The sequence below is a fragment of the Microchirus variegatus genome, assembly GCF_963457635.1.
Source record: "Microchirus variegatus genome assembly, chromosome: 17".
NCBI lineage: Eukaryota > Metazoa > Chordata > Actinopteri > Pleuronectiformes > Soleidae > Microchirus > Microchirus variegatus.
In genome coordinates, this window is record NC_139818.1 from 6,773,108 (window position 1) to 6,789,991 (window position 16,884).

Consider the following 16,884-nt stretch of genomic DNA (forward strand, 5'->3'; position numbering starts at 1 on the left):
TCACAAAACGCTATAAAAAAGCAGACATTTACCATCAGTTCTGTCCATTCATCCTTTTGTCCTCATTTTCCCGAAATCTATAAAAGATATTTCAAATTTTATAACATTTGGTCAGGGTTGTGTGTTGTGAAGTAGCTCATCTTTTCCCACGGTGATGGAGAGAAAGTCATTTCTCTTAATCATTGTTAAAGTCCAATTATGGTCTGTTTTTTCCACAAATTCACCAGCAGTACAGTGTTTAGCTTTCAAAAAACAAATTATAGAGCAGATGGTTTTTTTTCCACTTTTGAAATCACAAAATTATTTATTTGATTTATGGGTTCAAATGCTTTCTGTGACACTGTCATAGAATAGAATAGAATAGAAATACTTTATTCATCCCCAAGGGGAAATTGTTGAAATTCATGACTGACACCTGAGCGGTGCAGTGACCCAGAATCAATCCCCTTTACCCAGCACACATCTGTGCTATGTCACCAGCCTCTCTCGTGACTTGCACAGCTGCAATCCTGTAAACATTCACATTGTGCAAATCAAAGTAGTATAAACACCATAAAAGTCCAAAAGCAGCTCATCACTTCCTCCCATAACTGTTAACATGACGCAGTTTGCTTGCGGTTGTGAAATTTGTATGTTTTCTAAGTGCAAGTGTGACTGGAAAATCGGCGGAAGCTGTTTTGTCTGGACATAGCAAAGACTATTCCTGCTTAATGATAGTGCCCGTTTCAGGTAATATTAAAATGTTAAAATTAAAGAAAAGAATATATATATATATATATATTTTTTTTTTTTTTTCAGTGAAAGTTCATAAAATATACAATTATATCTCTATATATCTTAATCGTGAGGATATATAAATGAGCCAGTTGTGGAATAACTACAGTACAAGTACATTAAATGTGTGGTATGTCATTATGGAACAAGATGGGACCACTGTCATGGAAGAATTCAGATCACCTGACCGAATGGGAACCTAAGCGTATATGAGCAACGTCTGTTACTGTAAATAACACGGAAGAAGCCCATACATAGTTTGTGAAGACACATTTTCCTCTACAGTTTCATCATGTAGAAATGTCTGACTCATATGTGTCTCTCTTGAAGTAAGACCTCCTTCCCCGAAGTCCTTTAAAAGGGCACTCACCGTGCTCCTGTTCAGAGTTTGACAGAAAATAACCTGTTTGTACAGAGCGCGCTATTTTTATTTTATTATATTATATTTTATTTATTTCTATTTATTATTTATTTATTTTCCAAATGTCTCTAATTCAACGTAGACCTTTCCCTCACCTGTCGTCTCTCCTTCTCATCATGTCACTTCCCTTCTCTCGGTCATTTTATCTCACTGACTCCAACCCACTTTTATCCTTCAGCAATCACATCAGAGAAGTCCACCTCTACACAGGTAATGTCAACTCAGATCGTACAAAGTTGCAGTGCAAAAATAGTCAAACAGTGTTCCTCTTGAATCAAGTATCTCCTCTCGTTGCAGATAACCACAGAAGAGGGATGTATCTGCAGATGACGCAGGACGGGAGAGTGTCAGGGAGTGATGTTCAGACACCTTACAGTAAGTATCGTCACCGGGCATCAAATACCAAACATAGTAAAAGACATTTACAAAATATGGAACAGAATAATCATTTTACATCATGTGCCCCCTTACACAAGACAATGATAAGCAAAACAAAATAAAGTTTTCTCTCTTTCAGTGGTCAGAAAATGAAGTCTAAGGGGAGGTTAATAAAGATATTTCTGTGTTTTCAGGTGTGCTGCAGCTGAAATCTGTGAAACCAGGCCACGTCGTCATCCAGGGACACTCATCAGCTCTGTTTCTCTGCGTTGACAGCAAAGGCAGTTTGAGGGGACAGGTACAAAAGCAAAGGACTCTAAACTCTTCAGAAAGTCATTGTCCCTTCCAGTCATTGTCTGACAAGACTACTGACATCTGTCAATAGAGCATTTAAGTTGTAATTTAAAAAGATGCAATTAGTTGCTAAGATAAGATAAGAGATAAAATAAGATAAGATAATCCTTTATTAGTCCCACAATGGGGAAATGTACAGTGTCACAGTAGAAAAGACAGTAAAGGTAATAGATAATATGAAAAAATGAAATGTACTATAGTGCATAGAAGATAGTGATAAAATTAGAATGGATTACACGGTTTATAACCAGGACATACAGTATGATCTTCATATTTACAGTGTAAACCAGGATTGCACATAAGATATTACAGTGTTATATTGCACAGTGTCAGAAACTGTTAAATTCTAAGTTGTCATTCTTGCATTAGAGGGTCATACTGTAGTTAATATTTAGTTTTGAATGGAAAACAACTGGAGATGAACTTCACCAGTGGAAATTTGAAAATCAGCCTTTCAGAGGTGCATCTGTCGTTCCCTTCCAGAGTCACTATACAGAAGCTGACTGCACCTTCCAGGAGCTGCTGCTGGCGGACGGATATACCCGCTTCCTGTCCTCCCACCATGGATTCCCTGTGTCTCTGGCACCGAAACATTCCCCGGGTCGACAATCGGTGCCTTTCACTCGATTCCTGCCTCTGAGGAATATTCTCACAAAAGAGTCTGTGTCAGTGCAACCAACGAGCGGCCAGAGACATTTCAATGTGGACTCGGATGACCTTTTTGGAATGGGCCTTAATTCTATGGCAAGTCCTCACTTCTCAGTGGAAAAATGAATGAATGAATGAATGAATGAATGAATGAATGAATCAGTCAGAACCTGCGGACTTGATTTTGTCATGAGACAAGCAGCTCAGTCTTTTTATTTATCAATGATATACATTATTGTAACGTATTTATTTAAGTTAAGTTAAATTTGTGTGTGTGTGTGTGTGTGTGTGTGTGTGTGTGTGTGTGTGTGTGTGTGTGTGTTCTTGTATGGGTATCTTTATTATTTTATTATTTATTTATTTTTTATCTCTGTATTTTGGCTGGTCCTCACATTCTGACTACCTGTAAATTATATTTTTCAGGTTTAAGACCTGGTTTTAGGGTAAGGTTTAGGTTAGGGTTAGGGTTAGGGTAAGCCACTTCTTTGTAATGGTTAAGGTCAGGGTTAGGCTAAAGAATGCATTATGTAAATGAATGTCCTCACTAATGCTATACAAACATGTGCGTAGAAATGTACAGCTACAGGATGTGGGATTCTTTGGTTAGCGTGATGTGTTTTGGTATCCTAGGATCCCAGGAAGCTCATGTTTGTACGACTAAAGTGTGTTTATGAGTCTGGAGAGAATGTTCGGAATGAACAAATAAAAAAAAATAAACACCACATAAATTGTCACTTACCCATTTGTAAAAAGCCTTTCGTGCAAAGGCACTTCGTTAAACAAGACCAGAAACCAGAAGTGACGCTGCACTGCATTTCTGACCAGTGATGACCGCTTTAATGGTGAAGGAGTGAAACACGTGGGCTCAGAGCAGGGGCGCTCTCTAGTGGACAGAAAGCAGGTCTCCTGAAACACTCATGACCATCTCTGGATTGAGCGAACCAGACTTTAAAATCCTCAATTCTTAAACAGTTAGATATTGTCTTGATTTTCTTTTTAAGTTATTGTTAAGTAAGAATTAGAATACGTTTTTTATTTGCACACACACTATTTCTTGATAGTGAATTTGACCCCTTGGTATCACGTATCAGCATCTGGGGACCAATGATGGTTCATGGGCACCCCGGCCCTTTAACGGTCATAGAATTTGAACCAGTGATCCTTCTCCATAGAGTTATAGGTTAGATAGGAATATGTTTAAATACATGTTTTCCTTACAGGATGTTAAACAAACACTGAGAGAAATCTTTTTGGTTTCTCACCTGCGACCATTGCTGGAAATGGGCTGGTCCTGTCCAGCACTTCTTAGTTTTTATTTTGAGTATTTGTTTGCATACCACCATCTCATGAGAAGTCCTAGTAAACACATACAATTGTTTAGGTTATCTGTCCAATTCATTAATATGGTGCAGAATAATCATTGACAGCAAGTGTCTAGAGTTTTTGTATTTTATTGTAGAACAAATAAAATATCTATTAGAAGTGTTCTTTTTATTCTTTTTCTATACTTTTTTACTAATGTAAATTAATTAGTTATATTCGCTAACTTACGACAGCATAATAAAATGGGCTTTGTGCTTGAAGTCTAAATCATCGTTGCAAATGTTGTATGTTGTATCTAAATATACAAGTTGGTAATGTGTAACATTAGTCTGGTTTTCATATTTATAGTTATTTTAATATGGAATATATATTAAAATAAATAGAAGTTATGAACATTGATAACATCTGGTATCTCTTATTTACTGAAAATGTTTCAAAATGTTATTTTAACTGTTTGCGAGCACAGTGGAGCTTTGTGGTCAGACCAGGGCCTCTTTAAATCTAAACTTAAAACGTGTTTATTTATTCAGAATGGCTTTTGATACCCAGTACTGTTTCAATTCAATTCAATTTATTTGTATAGCGCCAAATCACAATGTACATTACCTCAAGGCACTGTACAATGACAACATCATGCACAGCAGAGAAAACCGACAAGTCACACAATGAGCAAGCACCCTTAAAACCTGAAGTTTTAAGCCTTACTTTAAATACAGAGAGAGTATCTGCCTCCTGAACTGTCATTGGGAGCTGGTTCCACAGGAGAGGAGCCTGGTAACTGAAGGCTCTGCCTCCCATTCTGCTCTGACAGACCCTGGGAACCACAAGTAAGCCTGAATTTTGGGACCCAAGTGATCTGAATCGGGTCACAAACATGTATTACTCACTGCTGACGCATTAAATCCACTCGTGCTTTCTATGGAATTAGATTTGTGTCAATATTTTCAAACAAAACTTTTTTAAAAGTAAATAAATATTGATTTAATCATTAAAAAAACAACTATCTTTTATTGTTTGAAAATACACTTGCTCTTTGTGCTTCCTCTTTGCACCGTGGTTTTTTGTTTACGGGCGGGCTCCAATCAGGAGGCAGTAGTGTATTTTCAAACAATAAAATACAATATTTTTAATGATTAAATCGATATGTATTTGCTTCTTAAAAAGTGTTGTTTGGATATATTGACACAAATCTAATTCCATAGAACCAAGCACAGGTGACATAGGGTGACATCCTGGACCTCAGTGGTCTATACTGGTCTGGACTAAAACTTTAAGTTAACTTTTTTTGAATTTTGACCATGTTTCACATGTTACAAAAATAACTTCACTTCTTTGACAAAAACAGATTTTTCCAGTCACAGTTTCACTCCCTGGCTACTGTCTCTCTCTCTCTTCCTTTCACTGTGCGAATGTGACTAACATGAGTAAAAAAAAAAAAAAAATATATGAAGCACTTTACACTCGTGATGTCAGATAATCTCTCATGGCTCGTCACTGTGAAGTGTTGCAGAGAAAATGAGCACTGTTGCTGGAAGCTGCTGCTTATAGCAGATTAGTGGCTGCGGCAAAGGTCAGTGACACATTGACAAAATGAATGTTGAAGATGAGAAGCCTCAGCAGTGAAACTCTGGCTATGGCTGTTTTAGTCTCTTGTTTAGTCTATTCCATATCCTAGCAACAACAACAATGATGTGTTCAGTGGACACATTTACAAGGTTTAATGTTCACACCTTTACAATGAAAGTACATTAAATAACATAACGCTCTGATAAGCATTTACTAACAGTTCATTCATATAACCATTTATTCATGTCATACACATTAAGGAAGATATTGATTATACAGTATTATTCAAGTCTATAAATGGCTAATGTCAGTAATAATTGATGGTTAAAGTGTAAAATATGCATTCCTTAACTATGAGTTCATAGATTATTACCCCTTATTAATGTTTCTTATAAAGTGGGAAACATAGGTTAAACAGTTATTAATAAATGCTTAGTTATATTTAAGGTATGCTAATTTGGTAAATCTTTAAATAATGTATGAATTGACACCTTACTTAACCTGAATAACATTTTTAAATGCTATTTTCAAACAGTTAAATAGCGACTATTATACAGTCGCTGTATAATAGTTTTTGTTTCATTTTCGTAGTGTTTCAAAAAGTCATGTTAAATAACATGACCGCGGACCGGTTGCATAGCCACTGTTAGCAGCGAGACGCCATGTTTCTACCGGAGCCTGTAAGGACAAACGCGAGAGAACAAAACAAGCGTCTCTTTACTTGTAGTGGAAGTCCCGCCTCCACTCTCTCCGCTTCGTCTGCTACGGCTGCGGTAGCTCGCCCTCTTCCTCGCCTCACGAACCTCATCTGCTGACATGGAGAAAGACGACGAGGACGACATTTGACCAGCTGCGGATACCGTAGCGCTCAGGGAAGGGAGGGGGTGAGCAGAGCAGCAGGTCTTTGTTGTAAATTTCAGCCTCTCCTCTAGATGGCACTATAAACTACTTATTTCCCCTTTAAGTAATCATCCAAATTAAGACAAAATTATTACCTCTGTCAACAATTAGCTTTTTTTGAAAAAGAAAAAGAAAGAAAGAAAATGGATAAAATACAGTCTTTATTAAGAACACTGTACATGATTAAGCAGATTCAAATAAATAGCTATTTCACCTTTCCTGTCTGGCACAAACACGGCATGTGTCATATTACGGCAGGTCACATCAGGCACTTCAGGTCACAGAAGCCAACACTACAGATGTGTGAACCTTGTACATAAGAATGCAGAGAATGTGAGCGTCCATCTGTCAGTACACGGTGACGGACGGCTCCTCTGCTGTTTTGCCTGAGTTTTAATGACACAGCGTCCGATGTCCAGTCATCCACATGATCCCACTGCACACATCACAGTGACAGTACTAAGACATGACAGTTTCGGGGCACGGAAATTCTGAAAAACTCACTTTCATTTCAAACACAAGCTGACGGCGTTAATAAATAAAACAGCTTATATTACATGAACCTTTTTCATCATAACCCTGAGAATGTAAAACCTCTTTATTGTCTTTTGATGTATAAAGCACGATTTTCAGGTTTATTTAGTGGGTAGGTGCTCCAAGAAATGAGAAAAGCAACAAATATCTGCCGCAGGATGAGCTGAAGGGAGCATCCACGTTTTTTAAACTACTTCATCTCCTGCACCAGAGTCCATGGAGAAAACTGTGATTGTGTCACTGAGGTAAATCCTGAGGTAAAACTTTTGAACTTGCTGATTGAGGCAGCAGTGGCTCAACAACTCATGTGTGTGTGATGGGACTTTGATGTAGGAAGTTTTGCACTCTGCAAAAACAGCCCTACTCGAACTTATTAAAGCCAAACATTCTTTATTTGATTAAAATGTTCTTGTTTCTGTCAGTGGGGTGAGCACATTTTGGTTAGTTTGAATACTTAGCTTGTAAATCTACAGCCACTTTTAGACTGAACTGTGGCTTAAAATGAGGAGAAACAGCCCTAAGTGTTGTACTGATCACAAGCAAAGATATTCTGCCATTTAGGAAATGTTGACTTAAAATTCATTTTACGTGATTAAGATAACGTTAAGAATGTATGCTTTAGAATTTTTGAAATTAATATTTCATGCAAACATTTTGGCTGTTCTAGATTGCAGTAATTAAATCTTAAAGTAAGATGTATCTTACTTCACTTTAAGATAATACTTACTTTAAAGTGTTCAATCTTACTTGTGAAAAAAGTTAGATTTTTTTTAGTGCTTACCAAGAACAAATTAAGAAGAGGATAAAACAAAGAGGAGAATTAAGGCCCCATGGGACACATCTAAATTCTTAGTAATAATACATTTATTTTATTTTATTTCACATGTGGCCTTAATCGTTTTCATTACATGGCTGATTATATATATATTTTTAAATATAATATCTAAAATATTTTTTGTAATGGTGTCCCCACTACAAGCCTTCTCGGCTTAGGCTGGTTTTTGATGATGGCGGCACAATAGCACTTCAAAAAACAGAATTATCACTTTAATATTCATGTTCTTACATCATTGTTTTTTAGTGAAATGTATCCCTCTGGTTACATGACAAAAAAAAATGAATACAAATTTGAATTACAAAAAAAACCAAAAAACTTTCTTATACCTGAGTGACCAGTGGCTCCCTCAGATACATGTTTCCTCCACTGAGCTCTGAATTCTGACCTGTACACAGCGCACCCAGCAGAGTCCCACTGAGAGGGCTACAGTTGTCCTCAATGGCATAATAATCTCCATCTTGATCCCCCTCTCCTTCATCTGTGTCCTCTCCTTCAGGCTCTTCATCCTCCCACAGTGCTGTCTTGACATGGGTGTACTCAGTTGGATCCCCGCACTCTGTCTCCCGATGGTAGAAGTAGCTAAAGTTGGATACTATGACAGGCACTGGCAGTGAAATGGTGAGCACGCCAGCAATGGCGCACATTGAGCCCACGAGCTTACCCCACACTGTTTCTGGGAACATGTCGCCATAACCCACCGTGGTCATAGTGACAACTGCCCACCAGAAGGCGTGTGGTATACTGATAAAGGCCGTGTTAGTGTGGTCAGCCTCAGCAAAGTAAATGGCACTGGAGAAGATGATGACTCCAATGAAGAGGAAGAAAATGAGCAGGCCCAGCTCCCTCATGCTAGCCCTCAGTGTCTGACCGAGAATCTGCAGTCCCTTAGAGTGACGAGACAACTTGAAGATCCTGAATACTCTCACTAACCTAATGACTCTGATAATGGCCAGTGATGTTGTTGGACCGGCATCATGGTCCTTGGCCAGCTCTGTTCCCAGAGTGACAAAATAAGGTAGGATGGCGCTGAAATCGATAATGTTCATAACGTCCTTGAAGAAGTGAATCTTACTGGGACAGCAGGCAAAGCGCATGACAAGCTCGAAGGAGAACCAACATATGCACATGGTCTCCACTATGAAGAAGGGGTCATGAAAAACACCTTGTGGAGGAGGCATGGTCTCAGATACATTCTTTGGATGGGAGTGATACCTGTAAAAATATTCCTGGAGTGGAGAAAAGAGAAAATTAAACATGTAGCAAAGTCAACATAATGAGAACACACAACAAACACACACAACTGCTTTTTCAAATTGTTCTTCAAATCAGTAATTCATTCATTGTCTATCACTTTATTCTCCACATGGTGGCTGCAGCAAAAGGAAGAGCACACCCTGAACATGTTACCGGTCTATCACTATAGCGGTATCTGCTTCTAGGACAGTGAAATCTGCTTCTAAAATCATCGGATCACCACTGCCACAGGACATCTACACCACCCACTGCACCAACAAGGACTCACCACCCTGCAGGTTATATTATAACGTCTTCTCTTAGCTCCCCTCAGGGAAACGTCTGCAGAGCATCAAGGCTCACGCCAGTCGCCTGAAGGACAGCTTTTACCCACAGACCATCAAACTGCTAAACAGTAGCACATAGTAGAGTTCCTCTGGATGTATTTATCAATTATTTATTGAAGGTGAAGTTTTGAGTGTTTGGAGAATGTGTTGACATCGCATTGACTGTACACAGTACTTTTAATGTAATAATAAACTAAACTAAAGCAACTCCATTGGTGAACCATGACACCCGTTCTTCAAATAGTACCTCACACAAATAATACCTCTTTTAAATATGTATACATTACAAATCAAACCATCCCTCCTCTAACTCTCAAGGGGTCTTCTTGGACCATTCTTTGTCTGGTCCCAAAGCCATTACCTTACTATAAAGGCCACATTATACTTCTCCGACTACTTAATGCGTTATCCGACTGCGTCACCACAGAGACCCCTCAAGCCTTCATACTTCTGCCGGATACGCGCTACAATTTCCCGCCCGATCAGTAGGGGTCGCTGTGCAAGGTTGTTGGCGTCCGAGAGAGAAAGAGAGAGAAAGACTGTTGTTGAAACAGTTGCCATTTCTCACTTTTCTGTGTCACGGAACGCAGTTTTAAGATAATTTGAGGCGAGTAATTGGCCATTTAGAGTCTAAACATGTGATGTGTGTATTAAGAAATGACGTATTTATAGTTTGGCAGCGACGTTGTCGGCGGTGATCTGCCCCACCTCTGTGGACGCTCGGTGCGCACTGTGAGCCAGCACAGAGCAGCTTCACTCGGCCTGTCCTGAGGACCAGTCGCAGCTCTTGCCGTCTCCGTTGTCCCTTGACGGAGTGACGGACACTTAAAAAATATTTCGTAAGAAAGCTATCACAAAGAAATGTGGAAGGGAAGATATCCCTACACAAGACCAATGGACTCACCTGGTAGAAGAAATATACACAATGGAAAAAATTACACACCGCTTAAGGCTACAGGAAGCTCAGTTCAAGGAGAAATAAAGAGATGGACTATATATATGACTGAACAGCGACAAAACAAAAAACCTGATTGAGTAAAAGAAAATGACCGATTGCTTTGAAAGTCACTCCCATGTATTTTATATTTGTTTCTGTATTTACGTGTGTTGATGCACCTTTGTGGCAGGGTAAGAGGCAGAGGTAAAATTCTCAATAAAAATTAAAAGCTCCCCGGCAGGCTCTCCGTCGACGCAGAGGAGTATAAATTGGAGGAGTATAAATTGGGCTTAACATGACCAGATTTTTCCAAAAATAAATATATGATAATAAATAAATAATAAATAAAATGAAGATATTTTATATAATAGATGGCTGATGAGTTTCTTGACATGTGAGAAAATAAGTTAATTGTAATTAACAATTAATAGTAATTGGTCGTGACTTTGAAAAACAAGGGCATTCCAACTGACAGAGCAGATGCCATCCATTCCTTATTTTCTCCACTTATAGTCAATATGGGACAATGATTGTCCTGTAATTCTGTAATTGTGTAAGACAGTTGGGAAAAACTATAGGGGCAGCATTGCACCTCTCTGTGTACATCCTGCTGGAAATTATTAGAAGAACAACAAGAAGATGAAGAAGAAGACAGGGATCTTAAACCATACATCCATGTCTCAAACTGAAATGATCTAGGGGCCAACCAGAATGTAGGAGGGGAAGGGTCAAGAAAAACAAGTTAATCAAAGTTATATCCTCATATCATAAACAAAAATAAAACTGTTTTTATATGTATTCATATATGTATATATATATATATATATATATATATATATTTATATACATATTTACCAAAATATAAAAGCATATTCATGAAATAACACAAAAAGACAGAAATAATTCATTCAACTTGATTTGAAGTTGTTAGCCGCATGAAACTGATTGAGGGGCCACACTCTAACGATAAGACAATCACAATCAAAGCCAATCTGTGGAAGCCAGAGGGCTGGTGCTGCCCTCCATACTCTCACGCATGAACTTAAGTGCTGATGTTTGACATAGAAACAAGGATGAGTGTATGACCGTGTCGGCAAAATTGTATTTTAAGCAAAATACACACAATATGGTAATTAAGTGTTTTTTGTTTTCTGATGGTGGCCTAGCTGACATGTGACACATCTTATTTGTATTTGTATTTGTACACCAATAATCTCCTGAGGCTGATATGGTAATGTCTGACTGATAACATTAGACTTTATATCTGGCTATAGATATAAGTGCTAAGGATACCAAAACATTATTTAATCAATCAATCAATACATACATACTTTCATACAAAGACACGTAATGCATTTGTTAAGATTGATTTAAAAACCAATAGGATTTAATTCCTTAAAAAGTTTTCCCTTCACAGTTGATTTCAAATGTCCAGTGATAATAAGGGACTTCAAAGTTTAAATATGAATTTAAATACTTTGTTGAAATCAGAATTTAAGTTATGGGTAATGGCCCTAAAGAACAGGGCGCCTGCTGTGATCAGCATCCCTTTTTTTCTTAACACTAACAAAGTGGAGATTTATGATCCTGCCGGTTATGTGTTGTTGTGTCAACTGAGAGGAACAGGCTTTTAGATTCTCAAGCGTCACATTATGCGCCAGAAAATGCTTAACATCATATGTGAGCGCCCTATATTTACAGTTTGTTTGGCTATCATGGATGCTGTTAAGGTGGTATTCATTTTTACGTTTGCGCAACCGCTTTTGTACAATGTACAATGGATCCGACCTGGGGAAACTGCAGTCTGGTGGGCAAACTTCGATAAAGCAGTCGTCCTCCCAGAGAAATGGCATGAGAACTTGTTTTATTAGTTGTTGTTGATTCTGAGGATTCTGATTGGCTTGCATGGCTTTATCCTTCTCCCTACACTGCCACCCACAGGTTTGACGCTGCTCTACTGTGTATTTATGCGGGTTTATTTGTTTCTCTAAATACCCTGCTATGTATAAAGGTGGCCTGAGTCTACAGCAGGGTTTCTCACTCCTGGTCCTGGGTGTTTCCCTGCTTCAACACACCTGATTCAAATAAATGGGTTGTTATCAGACTTCAGCAGAGCTTACTGATCAGCTGACCATTTGAATCAGGTGTGTTTGAGCAGGGAAACATCTAAAACATGCAGGACAGCGGCTCCACAGGACCAGGAGTGAGAAACCCTGGTCTACAGCCTGCTGGAACATTGGAAGAAGGAGAACCACGTTTCTTGGGCTATCCATTGGTAGCAATACCAGTTAATAACAACGCTCTACATGACATTTTGCGCACACATACAACATAGCAAAATCAAAGATTTAACAGTAGTATGGGTATGACTGATTTACTGTAAAGCAAATAAGACAGAAGTACTATTAACGGTAAAAGTATCCCATAGCGGGGTTAGTGAGGTTGCTCCAAGTTTCGAAGTTGGAAATTTGACTTCAGGAAATGACTACAAATGGAACGGACCATTAGCCAGGGACAGATCGTCAAAGTTGAAGACAGCCTTATACTGGACCAAGTCTGCTGTTGACTCCTCTTATCAGTTTGGTAAGCTAAGCTAATTGCACCAATGTACTTCAGTAGCCTATGTTCGCTTTTGGCAACTTTATATTTGACATCGACAGCATTACATTTCAGTCATGGATGTCCTGTCCTTCTATCTTGCGTGTCAGTTAGTGTTACATCATCAATTTAAAATGCCTTTCACTCCACATCATGAACATTTATGATAGAGACATGAAAGGATCAGCTCAGCATTTACTGTAACGGGCAGTGTGTAAATATATAAAGTTTCAGTTTCAGCACTGTTTAAATAAACCTGGAGTATTCTGTGTAGCTGTCAGTAACAGGCCAGTGGCAGTGTTTATTTCAAAAGGTGGACATTTGTATGTGTTGATCTGCTTGAAGGGTTCTCCTAAGACTAAATATAACCTGTGAGATCTCCACTGGGAAACATGAGAGCGTCTTGCTGCTCCGCTCCTCATCCATCTCCACCTTCGCTACTATCATAGGTTACTATCCCATCTCTCTCGCCACTGCAGCCATGTAGCGTGGCCAATGTAGTTCAGTGGGTCTGCAGATGACCCACACAGGAATAAGTTACAGTAGTTTCCTGGCAGCTTGCTTGTGCAATGGTAGCCTGGCCTAGCACAGCAGTCCTAGAGGAATGTGTTAACATGACCCAGTGTATGCTACTCATGCTGTGAGACCTTTTAAGCCGCCCTTTATCTGTGTGTCCAGTCACTTGTGTGACCTTCTATTAACGCACATAAACGTCTGTTCACCAGGACTTTGCTTTCTTCTCCTTTTATTTGTACTCCAGGCCCGACCTGATACCCCCTGTACACTTTACCACTTCCTGAATCCAGTGTATCAAATTTAACAGCCGACTAAAATAATCACACCATAAGCCTCTCTCACCCTCTCTCACTCTCTCTCTGGTCTGCTTCCAGACATATTGGGTAATAGTTTCCTCCGTGTCAGTATTTCTCCTCGTTAGTTTTCAAGAACTCGCCCATTTACCCTTAAACACCAGCTTCCAATGTTATCAAGTTTCCCTTTGACACGAGCAGTCACACACACTTCATTCAAGGCATTATACCTTATAGTAACTTGAGTCAAGTTACTATAAAGCAGTGAGACTTTGTTTGTTTCAATTCACACCTATTTTCTTAATGTTCTTACTTTTTATTTTTATATATTACTGTTGTTGCCTAAATTATCCAAAGAAAGTCCGAATGACTAAGGCGTTTTGTAAAATTAGAGAATATTAATTTATCTACAAGATTTAGTATGAGTATTGGTCCAACACTTATTTTTCAACCCTAACCCTTGAAATTTGTTTTAATTCAACCCCATTTTCTCAATGTTACATTGTTAGAATTTCACTGTAAATTGTATTAAAGTCGTTTGTAAAAGTGAAGAATATTTACAAGATTCAGTATCAGCATTGCTGTTGTAAAATCACTGTCACCAAAAACATACAGTATAGCATAACACATAAATATGAAAGAAAATGTGACTCCATTGTGTGTGAAGGATCAGGTTAGCTGTGTACTCTTAGTAGGATAAAAGTAATACTTTGTTATCAGGCCATAAAATTGACATTGTTTCCCCTCATACTGTCATTGACTGGAATTTTTTTGAAGTTTGGAAACCCTGAAAACCTCTTTGCTCAAAAACATCATTCCATCACATATCCTACCTCCCGCATCTCCTTCTCATTCCTGAAGTCAGGCAGAGTCTCCAGGCAGAAGATGAGGATGGACACCACCACCACCATAACACTGATGATGGCTATGATGCGAGCGCCTGATGATGACTCTGGGTGCTCAAAGAGCATCCACAGTTTTTTCTGAACTTCATTGGACGGCAGTGGCCTCTCCTCCTCTTTCGGAAAACCTTCATCCTCCTTGAAGCGGTTTATGATGTCCTCCCCTAGCTCGTAGAACATCAGCTCCTCCATGAAGATGTCCAGCGGTATGTTTGCTGGCCTCCGCAGTCTCCCGCCTGACTGGTAAAAATACAGAATGGCATCGAAGCAGGCTCGGTTCCGGTCCAGAAAGAGCTCATTTCGAAGAGGGTCAAAGTACCGTGACCTCCTGCTGGGGTCACCGAGCAGGGAGTCAGGGAATTGGGCCAATGTGCGAACTTGGGTTTCGTAACGCATCCCTGATACGTTTATGGCGATTCTTTCACTCAATGCCCATCCACTCCTCCACAGAGACCCAGTTCGGTTCTCTTTCCTCTTCTCTTTCTCATGTCCTTTTATCTCCTTCTCTCCTTTCTCCTCCCTGTTGAGCTGGTTCTTCAGCCGTTTATCTTTCTCTCCATCACTCTCTTTCCACGTGCCTTCTCTTTCAACCTCATGCGGGTCACTGCTGTCCATCCCTTTCAGTATCCCAGTGCGGGGAATGCAGCAAAACACTTTCCAGGGAATTTGGAGAACAACTGGACTTGCAAAGAAAACCGTGTCTGAAACCAGAGTGATATTCCAACAATAGTTTCCAGTTGATAAACATTGTGGATGGCATTAGAAGACAATGACTGTAAGGAAAGATACTATAGCAGTGTCAGGTGGTTTAAAATAAAAAATAAATATACTCAAAGTGTATTTAAAGTGTGACCTATGGATTACTGTGGATAGAAATCATGAGCAAACCATGTTAGTGCAGAGCAAATGAATGTGTTTACTCACTAAATGTACAACAGCTGCTGACAGATACGAGTGGTGGAGAGGAAACATCACATTGTTGGTCTTCTGTGGGTCCTCAGGTTGTCAACATGTCCATCTGTCATATACATGGTTCTTGTTTGCTGTCCTTGACACACACTCGTACACACGTCCACTGCCAGTCCAGCTAAACTTGGAGTAAGTTGCGCTCCACCTGTGTTTCCAGTTGTTTGCTTCAGGGAACATCCACAAGCGTGTCCCCGTCCCTCGCTGCCTCACGTTGTCTATCTTGAAATTCTTTGGGAATGCTGTCCTGTTGAAATCCAATCTCTGCTGGAGCCCTCCAACCCCTCCCTGTCCTTTCCCTCCATTTTGGCCAGGGGAAAAGACAACCTTCACTCTCACTATCAAATGTCACCACTGCCTGGCACCGTGTGGTGTGACCCTCTCTAACAAGCATGGTACTCTGATTGACAGATGTACCTCAGTCTTATTTCATGTCTATTGAAGAAAGAGTTTATCCATATTTTCTAGTACATCACAAATATGTCATAGTTTTTAATTGGTTAGTTTTGATATGTGGATCAGCTGAACCAGTTTTGTATTCCTATCACTTTATACTATGCAGGGGTCTCAAACTAACCCTAGTTAGTCAAGGGAAAAAATAAGTTCAACGTTTTGGAAAAAAATCACCTGTTCAGTCAAGGTAATGGTACATGGTAAATGGTCGGTATTTAATAAGACGCTAGTCTTGATGACCACTCAAAATCTGCTTTAGACTACAGCTTTGCCAGTCACCAATTTATGTCCATTCAGTCACACATTTATACAGTGCATCTTTCATGCCTATGTACATTAGTGATGGGTCGGTCGCGAATGAAACGGCTCTTAGAGCCGGCTCTTTGAAGTGAACGACGGGAGCTGGCTCTTTCTTGGGAGCCGTGTTTTTTTTTTGGTTTTTTTTGTCACTCACTCACTCTCACTCTCTCTCTCTCTCTCACTTTTTTTTCTCTTCACACCGCACGTGATTGGTCAATATGCGTGTGTGCCTTGTGTTTGCGCTGAGCAGCGGGGGGAGGGGCGGTAGTTACACTCGCAGCAGTAACACACGAACAGAGCAGGAGGGAGAAAGAAGAGACAAAATCGACACATTAGAAAAGGTATAGTAGATACCTTTACCATAGTAAGAAAATGAGTGACACCAGGAAAAGAAGCAAAATCTGGAACCATTTCAATTTTGTTGAGAACACAGTGGCAGAGTGTAGAGTCTGCAAGAAAAGAATATCCTACAGAGCCGGCTCCACAAACCACCTGCACAGCTGAGGCACTTGGTATTTCTTAATGCCAACCTCGACCTTAATTAAAGATCTGGGTGTTCATTTTATTCCTTTTTGTTTTGCATATTTTAATCTATATTTTATT

The 16,884-nt window shown here is 39.4% G+C and overlaps 2 protein-coding genes across 2 annotated transcripts; one reads left to right on the plus strand and one right to left on the minus strand.

Annotated features, from left to right (window-relative positions):
• Window positions 1-1,257: 1,257 nt before the first annotated feature.
• On the plus strand, window positions 1,258-2,701 carry fgf21 (fibroblast growth factor 21; the record flags this gene model as incomplete). The annotated part of the gene is made up of 4 exons (XM_083903399.1): window positions 1,258-1,405; window positions 1,493-1,570; window positions 1,768-1,871; window positions 2,411-2,701. 4 exons carry the CDS (start codon window positions 1,258-1,260, stop codon window positions 2,699-2,701), a joined length of 621 nt encoding a protein of 206 aa, XP_083759525.1.
• A 3,816-nt stretch (window positions 2,702-6,517) lies between these two features.
• Window positions 6,518-15,719, minus strand: LOC310939426 (potassium voltage-gated channel subfamily A member 7-like). The gene is made up of 3 exons (XM_083904180.1): window positions 15,487-15,719; window positions 14,494-15,263; window positions 6,518-8,962 (listed from the first exon to the last, which is right to left on the minus strand). Exons 2-3 carry the CDS (start codon window positions 15,175-15,177, stop codon window positions 8,057-8,059), a joined length of 1,590 nt encoding a protein of 529 aa, XP_083760306.1. The 5' UTR covers window positions 15,178-15,263; window positions 15,487-15,719; the 3' UTR covers window positions 6,518-8,056.
• Between the last annotated feature and the right edge of the window lie 1,165 nt (window positions 15,720-16,884).

What these genes read in the sequence shown, in the direction of transcription:
- LOC310939426 (XM_083904180.1), bottom strand. Translation starts at nt 15,177, where the DNA reads ATGGACAGCAGTGACCCGCATGAGGTTGAAAGAGAAGGCACGTGGAAA. An exon ending in ATGAGAAGGAGATGCGGGAG is followed by an intron (nt 8,963 to 14,493) that starts GTAGGATATGTG and finishes TCTCCACTCCAG; the next exon opens with GAATATTTTTACAGGTATCA.